The following is a 21132-nucleotide window of genomic DNA, read 5'->3' on the forward strand; positions in this document are numbered from 1 at the left end:
ACATATATCCCTCTTCCTCTTGAACCTCTCCACCCTCCCCACATCCCATCCCTTTAGGTCATCAAAGAGCACTGAACTGGGCCCTGTGTTGTTTAGCAACTTCTCACTGGCTATGTATTTGATACATGATGGGCATATACCCTGAGAAAACTGTAATTGAAAAAGACACATGTACCCCAATGTCCATAGCAGCACTATTTACAATAGCTTGGACATGGAAGCAACCTAGATGTTCATTGGCTATGATGGAAGTTTTTAACCTTTCTATCCTGTGTCTGTTCAGAGGGCAGGTGGGAAGACTTTAAACAGCACTTTTATGCTCTGTTATCCCTACCCCTTCCTTAGGGGTTTTGGAATCAGTCATTGATATCAAGAACACAGGCCTCTTTTTCCCAATGTTAACAGCTCTTGTTGTATTGAATATTGAATTGATGCCCTTTTATTTGTGAAGGATGACTCAGGTGTTAATATTAATCAACTTTTGCTTCTTTACTTGTTAGGGATGATTTGATAGCTTGCTCTTGGGCTTATAATTTCTTGGCTTCTACTGCCTTCCCTGTGCTTCAAAATTTTGAGTTTGTGTTCTCCTCACTGCTGCTGCTGCTGCTAAGTCGCTTCAGTCGTGTCCGACTCTATGCGACCCCATGGACTGCAGCCCACCAAGCTACTCCGTCCATTGAATTCTCCAGGCAAGAACACTGGAGTGGGTTGCCATTTCCTTCTCCAATGCATGAAAGTGAAAAGTGAAAGTGAAGTCACTCAGTCGTGTCTGACTCTCAGTGATCCCATGGACTGCAGCCTACCAGGCTCCTCCGTCCATGGAATTTTCCAGGCAAGAGTACTGGAGTGGGGTGCCATTGCCTTCTCCATGTTCTCCTTAAGGATCTTGCATTTGCTTACCAGAAGAATGTTCACTATAAACTTGCCATTGATGTTGGTCACTGTTTCTCCCTGTGGAAGGCACTATTCAGCGATTTGCAGAAATTGAGGAGTGAGTTCACTTTTGTTTTTAAACCAGCATCAAAACTGTCTTCTCCTAATATCCTATGACATCCCTTGTATGTGGAATCTAAAAAGAAGTGATACCATTGAACTTAGTTACAAAACAGAATCAGACTCACAGACTTCCAGAAGGAGCTTTTGGTTGCCCTAGGGAAGGAAGGGGGGAAGGAATAGTTAGGGATTTTGGGATCATCATGTAAACACTGCTGCATTTAAAATGGATAACCAACAAGGACTGTACAGCACATGGAACTCGGCTCACTGTAGCGTAGCAGCCTGGATGAGAGAGGGGTTTGGGGGATAACGTATATGTATGGTTGAGTCCCTTTGCTGTCCGCCTGAAACTGTCACAACATTGTTAATCAGCTATACCCCAGTACAAAATAATATATTTTTTAAACCTGTCTTCTCCTTTGGGAACTGATTTTATGTATATTCTGATGGTGACTCTCACTTTCTGAGTCAGTGTGAATTCACTGAGCACCTGTAGTCCTTGTTCCCTGCAGTTTGCAGTGTGCTGGGATGTATGTCATTGTAGATTAACCTCAGGGAGCTGTGATGCACGAGTGGGTTACCAAGCAGCCTACCATAGCAGGGCAAACTCCAGAGAGGGTGGAGCAGCTCTCTATACCATATTTTATAAACCAGAAGTCAGGACATGTGACTTGACGCAGAATTGATTCTCATTTGCAGATCTCTTTTGAAAGGGTATTTAAATTGTATTTTGTTATCTGGTTCTGCATTTCCTTATCACCTTTTAAATTACATTAAGTCAGGACTGCCTTGAAAATGCAAGATACATGGACATGGTGTAATATAGTTAAGTGGGTTTTTTATTTCATTGAAGTACAGTTGATTTATAATGTTGTTTTACTTCTGTACAGCAAAGTGATTCATATATATATATGTAAAATTTGCATATATATTCTTTTTCATATTCTTTTCCCTTATGGTTTGCCACAGGATACTGAGTATAGTTCCCTCTACTATACAGTTGCTGCTGCTGCTGCTAAGTCGCTTCAGTCGTGTCCGACTCTGTGCGACCCCATAGACGGCAGCCCACCAGGCCCCGCTGTCCCTGGGATTCTTCAGGCAAGAACACTGGAGTGGGTTGCCATTTCCTTCTATACAGTAGGACCTTGTTTAACCATCCTGTATGTAATAGTTGACTTCTGCTAATCCCAGACTCCCATTTCTTCCCTCCTCTCCCCACCTCTCCCATTGGCAACAAGAAGTCTATTCTCTGTATTGTTGATTTGTATTGTATTTTAGATTCCACACTTAAATAGTATCATATGATATTTGTCTTTCTCTTTCTGGCTCATGAGTACTTTATAGTAATGTCTAGATCCATCCATGTTGAGATATAGATATACACGTCACATCTTTTCTACCCACTCATCTGGCAGTGGACATTAGGCTGTTCCCATGCCGTGGCTGTTATGAATAGTGCTGTGGCAAGCACAGGGGTGCATGCGTCTTGTTGGGGTACAGCTTTGTCTGGGTATGTGCCCAGCAGTGGGATTTCTGGATCACACCACAACTCGACTTTCAGTTTTCTGAGGAGCTTGCATATTGTTTTCTATAACGACTGCACTGGTTTGTATTTCCACCAACAGTGTAGGCGAGTTCCCTTTTCTTTACACCCTCTCCTGCACGGTTGTTTGTAGACTTTTTAACGATGGCCTGAAAAGATCCAGGCCAGATCCTTTCTAGTCAGATACTTTCTGACTGGTGTGAGGTGGTACCTCATTGTAGCTTTGATTTGCATGTCTCAAATAGTTTGTGATGTTGAGCATCTTTTCATGTGCCTGTTGGTCTTCTGTATGTTGTTTTGGAGAAATATATATATTTAGGTCTTCTGCTCATTTTTCAGTTGGGTTGTTTGGTGTGTGGTTGTTTTGTTAAGGGTCTAAACAGTGGCCCATAGTGATGTCATGTAAAGCATGTATGCAACAAACAGGCATTTCACGGCTATTTTGGTTATTATTATTATCATTATTCTTCCTTAGATTCCTGTAAAATAAATAGTGAGAGAGGTCTGTTTAGAGTTTTCCCCCCTAGTTTGGCTATACATATTCTTGTAGATATAATAATACCACATATAGAGAACTAGGGCTCAGACTTATAACCATCTCACTCTGTTCTCCTTATTCTAGAATAGCAAGTGAAGTGAAGCAGCTCAGTCGTGTCTGACTCTTTGCAACCCCATGGACTGTAGCCTAGCAGGCTCCTCCGTCTATGGGATTTTCCAGGCAAGAATACTGGAGCGGGTTGCCGATTCCTTCTCCAGGAGATCTTCCTGACCCAGGGATTGCACCTGGATCTCCCACATTATAGGCAGAGGCGTTACCGTCTAAGCCACCAGGGTCTTTGTTTTTCTTGGCTGGTGGCTTGTCCTTGGTTCCTTGGTTAATTTCCATATCAAAGGAAATAAATCCCTTGTGTTTAGAGGACACCACTGTCTTTTATCTTAGGTTGTTCCTACAATATCTGGAATTGTTTTGGCTTTGCTTCTCCAGTGAGGTATTTGAGTCTCGCTCCATCCAGATCAGAAGTGCCAAGGCTGTCTTCGACGGCTATTTTCAGGGTTGTCTTCTAACATTATAGCATATAGATAATTTATTTCTGTGTGCATTCTAAGCTGTCTGTGGGAAAAAATAAAATTCTGTAAAATTATAGGGCATGAATTATGTGAACCCACTAATTTTTCTAAATGTTCTGTTTGTTTGCTTTTTTTTTTTTTTAAAGAAAACTAATTTATTCATTCAACAGGGCTTCCCTGGTAGCTCAGCTGGTAACGAATCTGCCTGCAATGCAGGAGTCCCTGGTTCGATTCTTGGATTGGGAAGATCCCCTGGAGAAGGGAAAGGCTACCCACTCTATTACTCTGGCCTAGAGAATTCCATGGACTGTACAGTCCATGGACTTGCAAAGAGTCAAACATGACTGAGAAACTTTCACTTGCATTCATTCAACAAGTGTTTGGTGCTCCCCAGGGCTGGTACTGGGAGTACCAAAATAAATGAGACACCTTCACTTGAAAGGATGCTGAAAGACTTGTAAATAAAGAATTCATTCATTCACCTCACTTTTTTTGAGCACCTACTATGGGTCAAATATGCTTTTGGCCTCTGGTGCTATTGCAGTGAACACATGCTGACAAAGTGTGTGTATGCACACGTGCATGCTATAATGCCTATTCTCAGAGAGTTTACATTTGGACAGAGGGAGTTATGGGGCTTCCCAGGTGGCACTAGTGGTAAAGAACCTGCCTGCCATTGCAGGAGATATAAGAGATGTGGGTTTGATCTCTGGGTTGGGGAGATCCCCTGAAGGAGGGCGTGACAGTCCACTCCAGTATACTTGCCTGGAGAATCCCATGGACAGAGGAGCTTGTGCGACCCCATAGACGGCAGCCCACCAGGCTCCCCCATCCCTGGGATTCTCCAGGCAAGAACACTGGAGTGGGTTGCCATTTCCTTCTCCATGATTGGCACTATGAAGAAGCAAAAAACTAAGATGTACTGGTTAGTGGTTTTCATTATAGACAACCAAATCTCTTGTTGCCAATCTGAGCAGAAAAGATTTATAATGGGTTATGTTAGGAATCTCCAGAAGGGCTGAGGATGGGCTTGTATGCTATATCTAAGCGAAATGTCCAACATGGGACCGTTCCAGTGGGAATCCATCAATAACTGCTGCCCAGTACACAGCATGGGAACATCTGCCACAGCTCCTCCACAGGGGATCCATTGTCACCCTAAGTGGGTATACTCGAATGTACTTGTTTCCCTTGCCCTATGGATGTCTGTGCTTGGCAGAATTCTAGCTGAAAGAGTCCCTTGGAAGTAGAGTTCTTTGCTTTCCAGGATCTGTACTAGGGTAAGGCTCAGTAGGAAGAAAAATTAATTTAAAACCTTTGGTGGATATTGAATCCCGAAAGGATCCCCCTCTCCTTTCTTTGCCATGCCCGCTTCCTAAAAGAAAAGTTACAGTCATTTATTTTACTCCCTCACCTCCCATTCATTCTGGAAGCCACAGCAGCTTTGTTTCTGCCATGATATTCTTTTGCAGTGTCCATACAGTGGTTTCCATCTTGACAGACTCCACCAGACGCTTTTTCATCTTTATCTTACAAAATTGATCCACTGCATTTGCCACTACAGGCACTCGTTCCTCACTAATACTGCCCAGCCCTTCTCCTTCTCTCCTAAGCTCCCACCTCTCTGCTGCTTCTTGGCCTCTGCCATTGTCCCTTGACTCTGATCTCACTGCACATTCTCCTCCATAATCCCCTCCAGTTTCATGGCCTCAACAACCACTTCTAATAGTAACAGCAAGAATTAACACTCAGTGAGCACTTATTATGCCTTCTAAATGCTTTGTATGTATTTAACAATTTAATCCACATAACAGGTGTGTTAATTTCCTAGACTGCTCTAACTGATTACCATGAGTTTAGTTGTTTGCAGTAACAGAGTGATTATCTTACAGTTCTGGACATGAGATGCCTAAAATCAGTGTTTGCCAATGGCTTTCTTTCTGGAGGCTCTAGAGAACACGGTTTCCTTACCTTTTCCACTTCTGAAGACTACCTGCTTTCCTTGACTCATGGACCCTTCCTCCATCTTTATGGCCATAAGTAGCATCTTCAACCCTTACCTCCTTATGTCTACTTCTTTTTTTCTGACTTCATGCTTCCTTCTTATAAGGACCCTTGTTATTACATTAGACCTATCTGGATAATCCAGGATAATCTTCCCATCTGAAGGTCCTTACCTTAATCACATCTGTAAAGTCACAAGGTAACATAGTCACAGGTTCCAGGAACTAGGATGTGGACATTTTTGAGGTGCCATTGGCCTCCCTGGTATCTCAGATGGTAAGGAGTCCACCTGAATGCAGGAAACTCAGGTTTAATCCCTGGGTCAGAAAGATTCCCCTGGAGAAGGGAATGGCAACCCACTCCGATATTCTTGCCTGGAGAATTCCATGGACAGAGGAGCTTGGGGTCCATGGGGTTGCAAAGAGTTGGTAACAACTGAGTGACTAACACTTTCACTTTTTCTTTCAGTTTATCTTTCCTATGACATCCACCCTTTGAGGAATGCAGTTATTATCTCAGATAAGGCAAAAAACACAGTGTAGTTAAGTAATTTGCTCTGAGTCATAAAGCTAATAATTGGCAGAGCTGGCATTTAAGCTTATTTGGACTTCAGGATCCATGCTCTTAAGCTCCACATGAACCAATAAGCCAGTAACTCCAAATCTAAGTTTCTGTCTCCCACAAATGTCACATATAGAATTGCCTGTTAGATGGCTTCCCTAAAAATGCAAACCATCACATCCCAAACTGGGCTCACCCTTTCTTCCAGTGTCTGTATCTCCAGTCCTCAGTCTTAGTGTCAGGTACTAGCATTCATCTCTCACCCAGTTTAGAACCTGGGCATCATCCTGGAGTCCTTCTTCCCATTTCCTTCAGACCCAGTGATCTCCAGGCCCAGTTCATGCCACTCTGCATGTTTTTCTTATCTATCCGCTTCTTCTGTGCCCACCAACACTGCCCAAGTCCAGCCTCTCATCATTTTTACTTGACCATTGTGAAAGTGAAGTGAAGTCGCTCAGTCGTGTCCGACTCTTTGCGACCCGTGGACTGTAGCCCACCAAGCTCCTCCGTCCATGGGATTCTCCAGGCAAGAATACTGGAGTGGGGTGCCATAAACCATTGTAGTGGCCTCTTAATTGGTTTCTGCTCTATAATCAGCATGAAATATAAGCCTAACCATGTCATTGCCCTGTGTAAAACTCATCAGTAGCTCCAGTTACTGTGTAAAACTCTTCATCGACTCTGAAAATTAAGCCCAACTACTTAAAGGAGACTTGACCTCTACTTCCTTCTCCAGCCTTACATACTGAACATTGGGACTCTAAGAATAAGGAATTCTTTTCATATATGTCCTCTTATCTCACATGCCATGCCTCCTTTGTTGATGTTCTTCTCTCATCTTAACTGCATTCCCACTGTCCTTTGCTTGACTGCCTGTTTTATCTGAGGAGTCAACTCTAGGAAGCCTTCTTTGTACCCTCTCCCACGCAACTGGCCTCATGATCTCTTCTCTGTGTTCTCAGAGCAGACTTTATACCTTGTATCTAATAACTTTGCTTTATGCTAGAATTATCAATTTGTGCCTGCTTCCCTCATTCAGCAAGTTCTGAAAGGTCAGGGACTGTTTTGTTCTTTTCTAAACTGTAGTATAATTGACATAAATCATTATATTAGTTTCAGGTATGTAACATAATGATTTGATAATTATATACACTGTATACAGTTTATACACTGGAAAATGATCACTTCAATAAGTCTGGAAACATCCACCACCATGCATAGATACAAATACTTTTCTTGTAATAAGGACTTTTAAGGTTTACTCCCCTGGCAACTTTCAAATATGCAATACAGTGTTATTAACTGTAGTCCCTATGTGGTACATTACATACCCATGACTTATTTACTCTATAACTGGATGTTTGTACCTTTTGACTTTCTTCACCAATTGCTCGTATCTCCCAGCCCCCACCTCTGGCAACCACCAATCTGTTCTCTGTATCTACAAACTCGATGGAGTTTTTGTTTCGTTTTTAGATTCCACATTAAGTGAGATCGTACAGTATTTTTCTTTCTCTGTCTGACTTATTTCACTTAGCATAGTACCCTTAAGGACTATCTACATTGTTAAAAGTGTTATTATTTTATCCTTCTATGGGTGACTAATACTCCGTTGTATATGTGTATATAACATTTTGTTTATCCATTCATCTATCAACAGACATTTAAGTTGTTTCCATATGTTGGCTATTGTAAGTAATCCTACAGTGAGCATGGAGGTGCATGTCTTTTTGAGGTACTGTTTTCCTTTGCTTTAGAGTAATAATCAGAAGTGAAATTGCTGGAGATCATATGGTAGTTCTATTTTTAATTTTTTGAGGTATCTCCATACTGTTTTCCATAGTGGCTGTACCAGCTAACATTCCCATCAACACAGGGTTCCCTTTTCTCCACATCTATTCCGCCTCTTGTTATTTCCAATCTTTCAGATAATAGCCATTCTAACAGCTGTGAGGTTATATATCATTGTGGCTTTGATTTGCATTTTCCTGTTTATTAATAATGTTGAGCACCTTTTCATGTACTGTTGGCCATCTGTATGTCTTCTTCGGAAAAAGATCTATTCAGATCTTTTACCCATTTAAAAATTGGTTTCTCTGTTACATTACAGTTGAGATGTATGAGTTTTTATATATTTTGCATATTAAACCCTCAAGTATATGATTTGCACATGTTTCCATTCAGTTCATTGTCTTTTCATTTTGTTATTATTTCCTTGGCTGTGCAGAAGCTTTTTAGTTTGAGGTAGTACCATTTGCCTTTGTTTTTGGAGTCAGATCCAAAAAGGCTGTCACCAAGACTGATGTCAAGGAGCCTACCACCTATGTTTTCTTCTGTGAGTTTTGTGGTTTCAGGTCTTATATTCAAGTCTTTAATCCATTTTGAGTTGATTTTTGTGTATGGTGTAAGATAGTAGTTTGATTTCATTCTTTTGCATGTGGTTGTCCAGTTTTCCCAATACTGTTTATTGAAGAGACTGTTCTTTCCCTGTTGTATATTCTAGGTATCTTTGTTGTAAATTAATTGATTGTATGCATGGATTTATTTCTGGGTTCTCCATTCTGTTCTGCTGATTGAAATCTATGTTCTTATGCCAGTACCATACTGCTTTGACTACTATAGCTTTGTGATGTTGTTTAAAATTAGGAAGTATCATACTCCAGCTTTGTTGTTATTTCTCAAGTTTGCTTTAGCTATTTCAGGTCTTTTATGGTTCTATACAATCTTTAGAGTTTGTTGAAATTTTTATAGGGATTACATTGAATCTGTAGATTTCTTTGGAATTCTTTCCATTTATTTGTGTCTTCTTCAATTTCTTTCATTATTAATGTCTTTTTTAAACCTTAATTCTTTTCAAAAAATTTTATTGAAATATAGTTGATTTACAGTGTTGTGTTTAGTTTCTGCTGCCACCCTTATGGCAGAAAGTGAAGAGGAACTAAAAAGCCTCTTGATGAAAGTGAAAGAGGAGAGTGAAAAAATTGGCTTAAAGCTCAACATTTAGAAAACTAAGATCATAGCATCTGGTCCCATCACTTCATGGCAAATAGATGGGGAAACAGTGGAAACAGTGGCAGACTTTGTTTTTTGGGGGGCTCCAAAATCACTGCAGATGGTGACTGCAGCCATGAAATTAAAAGACGCTTACTCCTTGGAAGGAAAGTTATGACCAACCTAGATAGCATGTTCAAAAGCAGAGACATTACTTTGCCAACAAAGGTCCATCTAGTCAAGGCTATGGTTTTTCCAGTGGTCATGTATGGATGTGAGAGTTGAATTGTGAAGAAAGCTGAGCGCCGAAGAATTGATGCTTTTGAACTGCGGTGTTGGAGAAGACTCTTGAGAGTCCCTTGGACTGCAAGGAGATCCAACCAGTCCATTCTGAAGGAGATCAGTCCTGGGTGTTCTTTGGAAGGACTGATGCTAAAGCTGAAACTCTAGTACTTTGGCCACCTCATGCGAAGAGTTGACTCATTGGAAAAGACTCTGATGCTGGGAGGGATTGGGGGCAAGAGGAGAAGGGGGCAACAGAGGATGAGATGGCTGGATGGCATCACTGACTCGATGGGTCTTAGTGAACTCCGGGAGTTGGTGATGGACAGGGAGGCCTGGTGTGCTGCAATTCATGGGGTCACAAAGAGTCGGACATGACTGAGTGACTGAACTGAACTGAGTGTGTATATGTCAGTTCCAATCTCCAAATTAAAAAATTTTTTTTAAATTTATTTATTCTTGGCTGTGCTGGGTCTTTGTTGCTGCACAGGCTTTTCTCTACTGTAGAGCAGGAGCGACCCTCTAGTTGTGGCATGCAGGCTTCTCATTGCAGTGGTTTCTCTTGTTGTGGAGCATGAAGTCTAGGGCATGTGGACTTCAGGAGCTGTGACACAGGGTTCAGTAGCTGTGGCTCCTGGGCTCTAGAGCACAGGCTCAGTAGTTGTAGTCCACAGACTTAGTTGCTCCGTGACATGTGGGTACTCCCAAACTGAGGATCAAACCTGTGTCTCCTGCACCAGCAGGCAGATTCCTTACCACTGAGCACCAGGAAGCCCCCAGTCTCCTAATTTATCCATCCCCCTGTTTTCCCCCTAGTAAATGTAAGATTGTTTTCTACATCTATGACTGTATTTTGTAAATAAGTTCATTTTACCATTTTTTAAGATTCCATGTGTAAGTGGTATCATACAATATTTGTTCTTCTCTGTCTGACTTGGCTCAGTATGACAAGCTCTAGGTCCATCCATGTTTCTGAAAATTGCATTCTTTTGTTCTGTTTTATAGCTGAGTAATATTCCACTGTATATATGTGCCACCTTTTCTTTATCCATTCCTCTGTCACTGGACATTAAGGTTGCTTCCATATCTTATCTATTGTAAATGGTGTTTCAGTGGACTTTGGGGTGCATGTATCTTTTTGAATTATGGTTTTCTCCAGATATATGCCCAGGAGTGGGATTACTGGGTAATATGGTAGTTCTTAGCTGTTTAAAGAACCTCCATACTGTTCTCCATAGGGGTCTACCGATTTACATCCCCACCAATAGTGTAGAAAGTTTTCTTTTTCTCCACACTTACAGCTTCTATTCATTGTCTGTGAATTTTTTAACGATGGCCATTTTGACTGGGGTGAGGTCATACCCATTTTAGTTTTGATTTACATTTCTCTGATAATTAGTGATGTTGAGCACTTTTTCATGTGCTTTTTGATCATCTGTATGTCTTCTTTGGAGAACTGTTTGTTTATATCTTACACCAAATTTTTGATTGGGTTGTTTGGTTTTTGTTATTGAGCTTCATGAGCTGTTTGTATATTTGGGAGATTAATCCGCTGCTGGTCACTTTTTTGCAAATATTTTCTTGCCTTCTGAAGGTTGTTTTTTCAATTGTTTGTGGTTTCCTTTGCTGTGAAAAAGGTTTTAAGTTTAACTAGGTCCCATTTGTTTCTTTTTGTTTTTATTTTTATTACTCTAGGAGGTGGGTCAAAAAAGATCTTTCTGTAATTTATGTCAAAGAGTGTTCTGCCTCTGTTTTCCTCTAAGAGTTTTATGGTGTTTAGACTTGCATATTGGTCTTTAATCCATTTTAAGTTTATTTTTGTAAATGGTCTTAGGGAGTGTTCCAGTTTCATTCTTTTACATACAGCTGTCCAGTTTTCCCAGCACCATGTATTGAAGAGACTGTCTTTCCTCTGTTATATATTCTTGCCTCTTTTGTTATAGATTAGTTGACCATAGGAGCATGGTTTTATCTCTGGACTTTCTATCTTATTACATTGATCTATATTTCTGTTTTTGTGTCAGTATCAGTTGCTTTGATTACTTTAACTTTGTATTATAGTCTGAAGTCAGGAGCCTGATTTCTATAGCTTCGTTTTTCTCTCTCAAGACTGCTTTGGCTCTTTGAAGTCTTGTGTTTTCATACAAACCATGCAATTATTTTCTGTAAGACATTTGTAAGAGATTCTGTAAGAAATTTGGTAATCCCATTGGTAATCTGATAGGGATTACATTGAATCTATAGATTGCTTTGTATAGTATACTTATTTTGATAAAATTGATTCTTCCAATCAAAGAACATGGTATATCTCTCCATCTGTTTGTATCATCTTTGATTTATTTCATCAGCATATCTTTTTACCCAATGGTTCTGTAACTTTGTTTGACAATCAGTGGTTAGTTCTCATTCACATTAACTCTCTGTAGATTTTTAAAAGTGGTGACAGGTACATAAGTAACCAACATATAGAGCTTATTTGATGAATTTTCATCCTTGTTACTATACTGTGGACAACTATACCAAATTCACTGAGCTCTAGTAGTTTTCTGGTGGCATCTTCAGGATTTTCTGTGTATAGTATCAGGTCATCTGCAGTGACAGTTTTACTTCTTTTCCATTTTGGAGTCATTATATTTATTTTACTTCTCTGTTGTGGCTAAGACTTCCACATGTTGAATAGAAATGGAAAGAGTGGACACCCTTGTTTTATTCCTAATCGTAGAGGAAAAACTTTGTTTTTCACTGTTGAGAATGATATTTGCTGTGGCTTTGTTGTATATGGCCCTTATTATGCCCACTTTTGGAGAGTATTTTTTTTTTTAATCATAGATGGATGTTGAATTTTGTCAAAAGCGTTTTCTGAATCTCTTGAGATTTATATGGTTTTTATTCTTCAGTTTGTTAGTATGATATATCATGCTGATTGATTTTTAAGAATCCTTACATGCTTGAGGTAAATCCCACTTGATCATGGAGTATGATCCTTTTCATGTACTGCATCTATTTGCTAGCATTGTTTTGAGGTTTCCTGTGTCTATGTTTATCAGTGATACTGACCTATAATTGTCTCCTTTTGTGCTATCATTGTCTGACTTTGGGATCAAGATAATGGTGGTCTCATAGAATGAGCCTGGGATTGTTCTCTGTAGTTTTTTGAAAGAGTTTCTAAATGTTCAATAGAATTACCTGTGAAGCCACCTGGTCCTGGACTTGTGTTTGTTGGAAGTATTTAACCACAGTTTCAATTTCAGTACTTGTGATTGGCCTGCTCATATTTTCTATTTGTTCCTGGTTCATTCTTATAAAGCTGTACCTTTCTAAGCATTTGTCCATTTCTTCTAGGCTTTCCATTTTATTGGCATATAATTGCTTGTAGTTGTCTCTTACACTCTTTTGTACTTCTCTTGTTTCAGTTGTAACTTTTTAAATTTTTAATTTCACTGATTTGAGTCCTCTCTCTTTTCTTCATGAGTCTTGCTAGGGTTTTATCTATTTTGTTTATGTTCTCAATTAACCAGCTTTTAAATTTCGTTGATCTTTGTTGTTTTATTTGTATCAATTTCATTTATTTCTACTCTGATCTTTATGATTTATTTCCTTCTACTAACCTTGGGTTTTGTTTGTTCTTTTTCTTTAGTTGCTTTAGGCATAAGGTTGGTTGTTTATTTGGCAGTTTTTCTTGTTTCCTGAGGTAAGATTATTATTTTTATTTCCTCTTTGATTTCTTCAGTAATCTATTGGTTGTTTAGTGGCATATTGTTTAGTCTCCATGTGTATTTGTTGGTTTTCACTTTATAGTTTTTTTTCCTGTAATTTATTTCTAATCTCACATCATTGTGGTCAGAAAAGAGGTTTGATATGATTTCAGTTTTCTTAACTTTTAATGACGTTTGATTTGTGGTCCAGTATGTGATCCATCCTGGAGAAGGTTCCCTGTGCTCTTGAAAAGAAAGTGTATTCTGCTGCTTTTGGATGGAAAGTTCTATAAATATCAATTAAGTTCACATGGCCTAATGTGTTATTTAAGGCCGTGTTTCCTTATTGATTTTCTGTCTGGATCATCTGTCCACTGATGTGAGTGGAGTTTTAATATCCCCCACTATAGTTGTGTTCTGCCAATTTCCCCTTTTATGGCTGCTAGTATTTGGCTTGTATTTGTGATGCTGTTATGTTGGGTGCCTATATATTTACAACTGCGACATTTTCTTCTTGGATTGATCCCTTGATCATTATGTAGTGTCCTTCCTTATCTCTTGTAACAGTCTATTTTGTTTGATCTGAGTATTGCTGCTCCAGCTTTCTTTTGATTTTAATTTGTATGGGATACCTTTTTCCATCCTCTTTCTTTCAATCAGTATGTGTCCCTAGATCTGAAGTGGGTCTCTTGAAGACAGTATATGCAGGTCTTGTTTATGTATGCATTCAGTTTGACTATGTCTTTTGGTTGGAGCATTTAATCCATTTATAGTTAAAGTAATTATCAATATATATGTTCCTGTTGACATTCTCTTTATTGTTTTGGATTTGTTCTTCTAGGTCTTTTTTCTTACCTTCTGCTTTTGCTCTCTTGTGATTTGATGTCTATCTTTGGTGTTGTGTTTGGGTTTTTCTTTTGTGTGTGTATGTATCTATAGATTTTTTTTTTGGTTTGATAGTCCCATGAGGTTTTGATATAACAGTATATGTACAAACATTGTTTTAAGTTGCTTGTCTCTTTCCCACCTAGAGAAGTCCCTTTAGCATTTGTTGTGAAGATGTTTTGGTGGTGCTGAATTCTCTTAACTTTGGCTTATCTGTAAATCTTTTGATGTCTCCGTCAAATCTGAATGAGGCCCTTGCTGGCTAGCGTATTCTTGGTTGCAGATATTTCCCTTTCATCACTTGAGATATATTGTGCCACTCCCTTCTGGCCTGCAGAATTTCTGCTGAAAAATCAGCTCATAACCTCATGGGGATTCCCTTGTATGTTAGTTGTTGCTTTATCTCTTGTTGCTCTTAATAATTTTTCCTTGTCTTTAATTTTTGTCAGCTTGATTAATATGTGTCTTGGTATGTTCCTCCTTGGGTTCATCATGATGGGACCCTCTGAGCTTCCTGGGACTTGAGTGGCTATTTCCTTCCCCATATTAGAGAAGTTTTTGACTGTAATCTCTTTGAATATTTTCTCAGGTCCTTTCTCTCTTTCTTCTCTTTCTGGGACCCCTAATGCAAATACTGGTGCATTTAATATTGTTCCAGAGGTCTCTGAGGCTGTCTTCATTTATTTTCTTTGTTTTTTCTTTACTTTATTCTATGGCAATGATTTCCACTTCATTTATGGGGTTCTTATGGGGTTTTGTCATGTTCCTTCATTTGCAACATGTCTTATGTCAACTTTTCTGTGTGTTTAGTCTCTTTTCTACATGTTGCAGGATCACAGCACCTCTTGCTTCTGGTGTCTGCCCCCTAGTGGGTGAGGTTGCTCCAGGGGCTTATACAGGCTTCCTGGTGGGAGGGACTGATGCCTGCCCTCTAGTAGATGGAGCTGGATCTTGTCCCTCTAATGGACGGGGCTGTGTCAAGTGGTGTGTTTTGACGTAGCTATTAGCTCAGTATGGCTTTAGGCAGCCTGTCTGCTGATGGGTGGAACTGTGTTCCTGTCTTGCTGGTTCTTTGGCCTGAGGCATGACAGCTTGGAACCTCTAGGTTGTTGGGTGAGGCCAGGTCTTGGTGCCAAAATGGGGACCTATGGGGGAGCTCAAGCCAATCAATATTCTCTGGGGCTTCCTCCACCAGTGTCCTTGCCCTTACAGTGAGCTACAGCCAAACCCCACCTCCCAGACCCCTAGTTAGGCCTAGCCCCAGTTCATGTAGAGGTACTGCTTTGTGCTGGTTCCCAGTGCATGCAAGACCTTGTGTGCAACCTCCAAGAGAGAAGTCTCTGTTTCTCCCAGCCCTGTGGAGCTCCTGCATGCAGGCCCTGGTGACCTTCAAAGCCAAATACTCTGAGGGTTTTTCTTTTCAATTCCTCACACTGCCTTGGAAGGCTGTTTTTTATATGGGAATGTCCCTGTGCAGTCTCTGTGTGTTTTATATTTTTTGATGTGAGGACTGTTTTTAGTACAGATGTCTACTACCCCTTTCCTCAGTGTATGCTGGCCATTACCCCCTTGATAGGAGATGTGACTGATGTGGTGACCTGAGCCTGCGATGGATACTGAGCAAAGCTCCCCACCCCCACTTTCTCTGCTTGTTACTTCCCTGTCAGGGGCAAGTCTGCTCCCTAGTTATTGGAGTAGAGGTCCCCAGACCTGTCTCTGAGCTGTGTTTCTGATCTGCAGTGTGAGAGAGGCAGAGTTGGAGCACTCCCACTGGGAGAAAAGTCACTGTGTTTTCCTCCTCCGGGGCTATTTAGCTGTGTGCATATTCTGTTGTGTCATTTTTCACCTCTTGTGCTGACTCACAAATTACACTATTGTTGAAACTGCTCTCAGCCCCACCTTAACCATGGTTATAGTGGCAATTGTTCCTGGTTTTTCTCAGGCCTTGTTTTCACCAAGCCACCAGAGCAGATCCCCCAAAGTCATCCCAGGACTGCAGTAATCATGTGCCTGGATCCTCCGTGGGAGTTAATGGAGACAGCTCAGATTCGGACCTGCTCCAGCCCCCTTGTGTATGTGCCCACAAAGCCCACAGCTGCTAAAGCTAGACCCATCTCAGATGCAGGAGCACTCATCCGTTCAGATATTCTGCAGGTGCTAGGTTTTCAAAGCCAGCAGCAGTGGTGTGAATCTATGGTTCTTGCAGCCATGACGAGAGAATCCAGCTCTTCTTCCTTTGTTGCATGACCCCAGGGGCTTAACTGTGGTTTCAGTCCCACCTCTGTGTGTGTTCCTCCCAGCAGCACCTGTACTGAGACCCCTCTAAGGCCAGTGGGGGTGGAGGCAGCAATGGGCAGGGTGTGCAAGCCCACTGGGGCCAGCAGGGCCAGAGGAGGTATTGGCAGGAGGGAAGTGGGAGCCTGCTCAGGTGGGCGCTCCTCCTAGTGCCCACCAAGGCAGGGGACAGGGGCAGGGGGCGCAGTGGGGGCCCTGCCTCTTGTGCACCACTCAGAAATGGCATTTTGCTTCTCTGGTGGCCCAGATTTCTTTCACAAACATTCCTGATTGTGGAACTCCTTATTCCTGCCCCTTCAGATCTGTCTGTTTGCAGCCAGTAGCTGTTCTCTTCCTGAGCCCACTCTCCAAACCCCACATTCCAGCACCCAACCCGTTCCACACCAGTGAATGTGACTCAGGCTGGGGCATGCAGAGCTGCAGCACAGACCGTTCATGTAGGTCTTACACTGTCCTGCCTGCCACAGACCAGTGTCTGTACTCCCTTTCCTCTCTGTCCCAGCTCTCCCCGGGGGAGGGGGAATGGGAAGCTGTTGTTTAATGAATATAGTGGTCCTGTTTTCAAGATGAGAAGAGTCCTGGACATTCACTACAGTGTGAGTGTTCTGAACATTACTGTACTATACTACACATTTAAAAATGGCTATAGTGGTAAATTTAAAGTTAAGTGTATTTTACCACAATTTAAAAAATATTAATCACTGAGGTATATACATCTGTCATGTCATGTGAGCCTTGCAATAACCCTGAACTGTTAGTAGGGTATCCCCATTTTATAGTGAGGAGCTTAAGGCTCAGAAAAGTGAAGTAAATTGTCCAAGGCACATGACTGGAATGGCAAAGCTGAGCCTCATACTTGGATCTCCTGGTTCCATGCCCAGTGCTGGCTGCTAGCACATAAGGGGAGAGGAAGGTCAATGGAATCAACTCGACTGATGGTTGAAATATAAGAAATTAACCCTTGGAAGTTTGTGAAGAAAGCTATAAATGTGTGTGTAGGGATATGTATGTGTGTGTGAGTGAGAGAGAGAGAAAGGAGGAAGAGAAGGAAGAGGAGGATGGAGGGAGGGTTGAAGAAAGAGGGAAGAGCATGCAAGCATGCTTCCAGACACCTGCTTCATACTTCCTGTTCAATATTCCTCCCTTCCTAAATCTTCAGAGGGCAGGTGTGAGTCAACTGTAAACACAGTGAGAAAAGGTCACCCAACAGTTATTCCTTCAGCAGGCAAAATCCGAAGTTACCTGCATGGAGATTGTCTGTATACCTAAAATTAAGACCCTTAAGATGATCAGGAGAAGTTGGTGGCTCTTACTTTGGAAATGGCTCCATTAGATGTCCTCCTATGCTCTATCCACCCACCACCTCCTCTGAAGACAGAAAATGCCAAAATGCATTTACAAAAGTAAATTTAGTGAGGGGGGGGGTACTGGGAAGAGCACTGCACAGGCCTCGAGCCCAATCCCACCTACATAGACCACCAACTTACTGTATGATCCTGTGTGTGTTCCTTCCTTTGCTCCAAGGGTTGACCTGCTGTTACTACCACCATTTTCATTCACTGAATTTGGGTGGAATTTAAAGTAGAACACAATCTCCCAAGGACAGTCAAAAATACAAGAGCATCATCTCGTCCCTTTTAAGTAGCTTTTATTTACTATGTGCCAGGCACTGTGATGGACTCTTTACATATGGCAGCCCTCATGCTTCTACTGATTGCAAGTTATTTTTATGATGAGACTTCACTGATGATACCAAGTTTCCCAAAGTATTTGCCTAGATGATAAAGAGTGGAGTCAGAAATGGAACACGTACCTGTCAGGTTCCAAAGATTGCTCTTGTCTCCACCCTATGATGTTAAGCTCAATAGCCAGCCAACATGGAGCCAGGGAAGGAGTTAGTCTACCTGTCAGCCAAAGGGCAAATCTTGTGGAGAAGGTGGGCATTATTGTTGCAAGAAAGCAGTTGACAAGTAGATGGGGGGATACATTGGGGGAGCAGGAACACATAAGCAGGGTGGTAGAGAGTATAAAGTTTCTAGAAACTTGTCAATTATCCTTTTGGTTTCAGTTCAATTCAGTTCAGTCGCTCAGTTGTGTCCGACTCTTTGAGACCCCATGGACTGCAGCACGCCAGGCGTCCCTGTCCATCACCAACTCCCTGAGCTTACTCAAACGCATGTCCATTGAGTCGGTGATGCCATCCAACCATCTCATCCTCTGTCGTCCCCTTCTCCTCTCACCTTCAATCTCTCCCAGCATCAGGGTTAAGTGGTGGCAAAGAATCCATCTGCCAGTGCAGGAGATGCCAGAGATGTGGGTTTAATCCCTGGGTTGAGAAGACCCCCTGGAGGAGAAAATGGAAATCTACTCCAGTACTTTTGCCAGGAAAATCCCATGGGCAGAAGAGCCTGGAGGGCTACAGTCCATGAGGTCACAGAATCAGACACAACTGAGTTACTAAGCACACACACAGGTTGATCTGTGGCTGAGATCATAATTCCACAACTTTTGTTCTTAAACGCCACATGAAGGGGTTTATTTGCACAGGCAGCAGAGAGCTACCAGAAGTTTATATCAAGGGGTTTATCAGCAATTGTCAGTGCTATATATCTTATAAGCATTCTTTGTATGTTGTGAAGAAATTAGGCACACCTGCAGTGTTTCAAAGAGCATGTAGTTAGTTTCACTCTGCCTCACGTAGACAGTAGCATTACTGATACTACTTAGTAGATAAGCAATGACATTACATCAGCACCTAGAACCTCTTAGCAAGCACAGTGAAGTCAGCTAATGGTGCTGCTTGTTTCTTTTCTTTTATGTTCTAGGAAGGATTAAGAAACTTCAAGGAACTTCGAGCCAAATTTCAAAATCTTGATGCATCATCTCTTTCAGGACCTATCAAATTCCCAGCAGGTGTTTCTCAAAAGGGAGACTTTGGAAGCAGACAGTCCATGAAGACTTTGGTCAGTGGGAAACCCCCCTCATCCAGCCACATTCAGCACTCACCCAATTGTGCTGATGGTGATCCCCAGCCTCTTAAACCCCAGCAAGCGAAGGGGACTCAGAAGAGTGAGACTCAGAAATGTTCTAATTACCTGGAACCTCCAAGTTTTCCTGGTTCTGCAGGAAGGTCACAGAAGGCTTCTCCGCTGTTAGATGTGTATCAGTCAAATGGTGAGATAGCCAATAAGAAGAAAGTCATGGTGAATGATAGCTTCAGAAACAAGCTCTGGAGCTGGGAGGTTTTATCTCAGAAAAGTGAGACACCATCTGTCTTTCTCCCTGCCAGTTGTGGAAGCAGGGCCTTCCATCTAAAAGAGCAGAAAAGTATCAAGCTGACTCCAGAGGAGCCCATGGAAAATATGGAAATAAAAGAAGCCCAGTCCCTACCTTCCCACAGGCAGCTAATGGCTCAAAGAAGATTGTGTGCCATCTCTGAAGATCCCACCGTTCAACCTTCTCAATGTAGCAGGGAGAGCGGAGCAAACTCCAGTCCTGAGAGGAGCTTGACAGGGAGCATCTGTCACCCTGTCTATGACAATGAACTCACCAGCCAGACCCCAGGTGAGAAATCAAACCCCCACAGGCCTAGCGGGAGGGATCACTGTATTTCTCTAATTTAGAGCTTACTGGCATGGATGGTCTTATATGTGGCCTGGGCAGTGTTTGTCCCACACTCTAGCACAGATATTCTAAGCCCATCTGCTAGATTGTAATTTCAGGTTTGGATTAGGTGATTAATCTCCTGGAAATATATGGAGAGACAGGTGGGACAAACCCAGATTTGCATCCTTTAGCTCTGCTTCTTACAAGATGCCTGAACTGGGGCAGTCTGCTTAAGTTCACAAAGCCTGGTTTCCTTTCCTATCAATCGATCCATTGCCAGTCTTCCTTGTCTTAGTAAGTAGCACAACCACCCTCCTATTTGCTCAGGCCAAAAATCTAGGAATCATATTCTATTCCCCTTACCCACCACACCTCCCTGCCTCTTTGTTTGTAACTAATCACTGTTTGCAGCAAGTTCTTGGCTCTGTCACCAAAATAACGTTCTGAATCTCCTGACTTGCTTCCATTTCTGCCTTCTGCTCAAGTCTACACCACTATGGACCATCTCTTGCTTGGACCACTGCAAGGTCCAGCTGGTCTTGCTGCTTTCACACTCTTGCCCTCTTGTAGTTTATGCTCATCCTCACAGGTACAGTGATGCTCTAAAGCATTAATCCAATCATATCACTCCCCTGCTCATTTCAACTTTAGCTGTCTTACTGTGGCTCACACAGTTTGCTCCTTGCCAGCATCTCGTACTCTCTCCTATCTCACCACGTTGACCTTCTTTCTATTCCTGATATACCAAGCTAGTTCCACCCCAGGGCCTTTGTACTTGCTGCTCTGTCTGTCTGGAACACTTTTCCTGTAGGGCTTTGACATCTCACTCCTTCACTTTATCAAGGTCTCTGCTTAGTACCACCTGCTGCGTGTGGATCTTGTGGATCACTCTATCTGAAATAGCCACCCACCTCCAGCAGTCTTTTTCTTACACAGCTTTGGTTTTCTCTCACTTACCCCTATGTAGTTTGTTATGTATTTGTTTACCTCGGTAAAGTATAAGTTAAGTGAGAATAAAAACTGTCTTCTTTACCATTGTATCTCCAGAACCTAAAAGAACAAGGCCAGTTTCAATGAGTTCTCAAGAAAGTATTTTTTGAATAAATGGCTGGCTGGCTGGCTGGCTGGCTGGCTCGCTCTCTTGCTTGCGATCCTGTTTGGTTTCTCTTTCCCTCAGAATAGCATCTAAACTACTTACTACTGACT

The 21132-nt window shown here is 41.8% G+C and overlaps 1 protein-coding gene across 4 annotated transcripts in view; it reads left to right on the forward strand.

Annotated features, from left to right (window-relative positions):
• The window catches only part of FYB2 (FYN binding protein 2), a gene marked incomplete at its 3' end in the record, with an annotated part of 116060 nt that overhangs the window by 29841 nt on the left and 65087 nt on the right, over positions 1 to 21132 (forward strand). For all 4 annotated transcript variants that reach the window (XM_045166147.1, XM_045166148.1, XM_045166145.1 and 1 more), the window contains 1 exon segment: positions 19146 to 19884. In XM_045166147.1, coding sequence (XP_045022082.1) covers positions 19146 to 19884 — 739 coding nt within the window.

Source organism: Bubalus bubalis, chromosome 6, assembly GCF_019923935.1.
Source record: "Bubalus bubalis isolate 160015118507 breed Murrah chromosome 6, NDDB_SH_1, whole genome shotgun sequence".
Taxonomy (NCBI): Eukaryota; Metazoa; Chordata; class Mammalia; order Artiodactyla; family Bovidae; genus Bubalus; species Bubalus bubalis.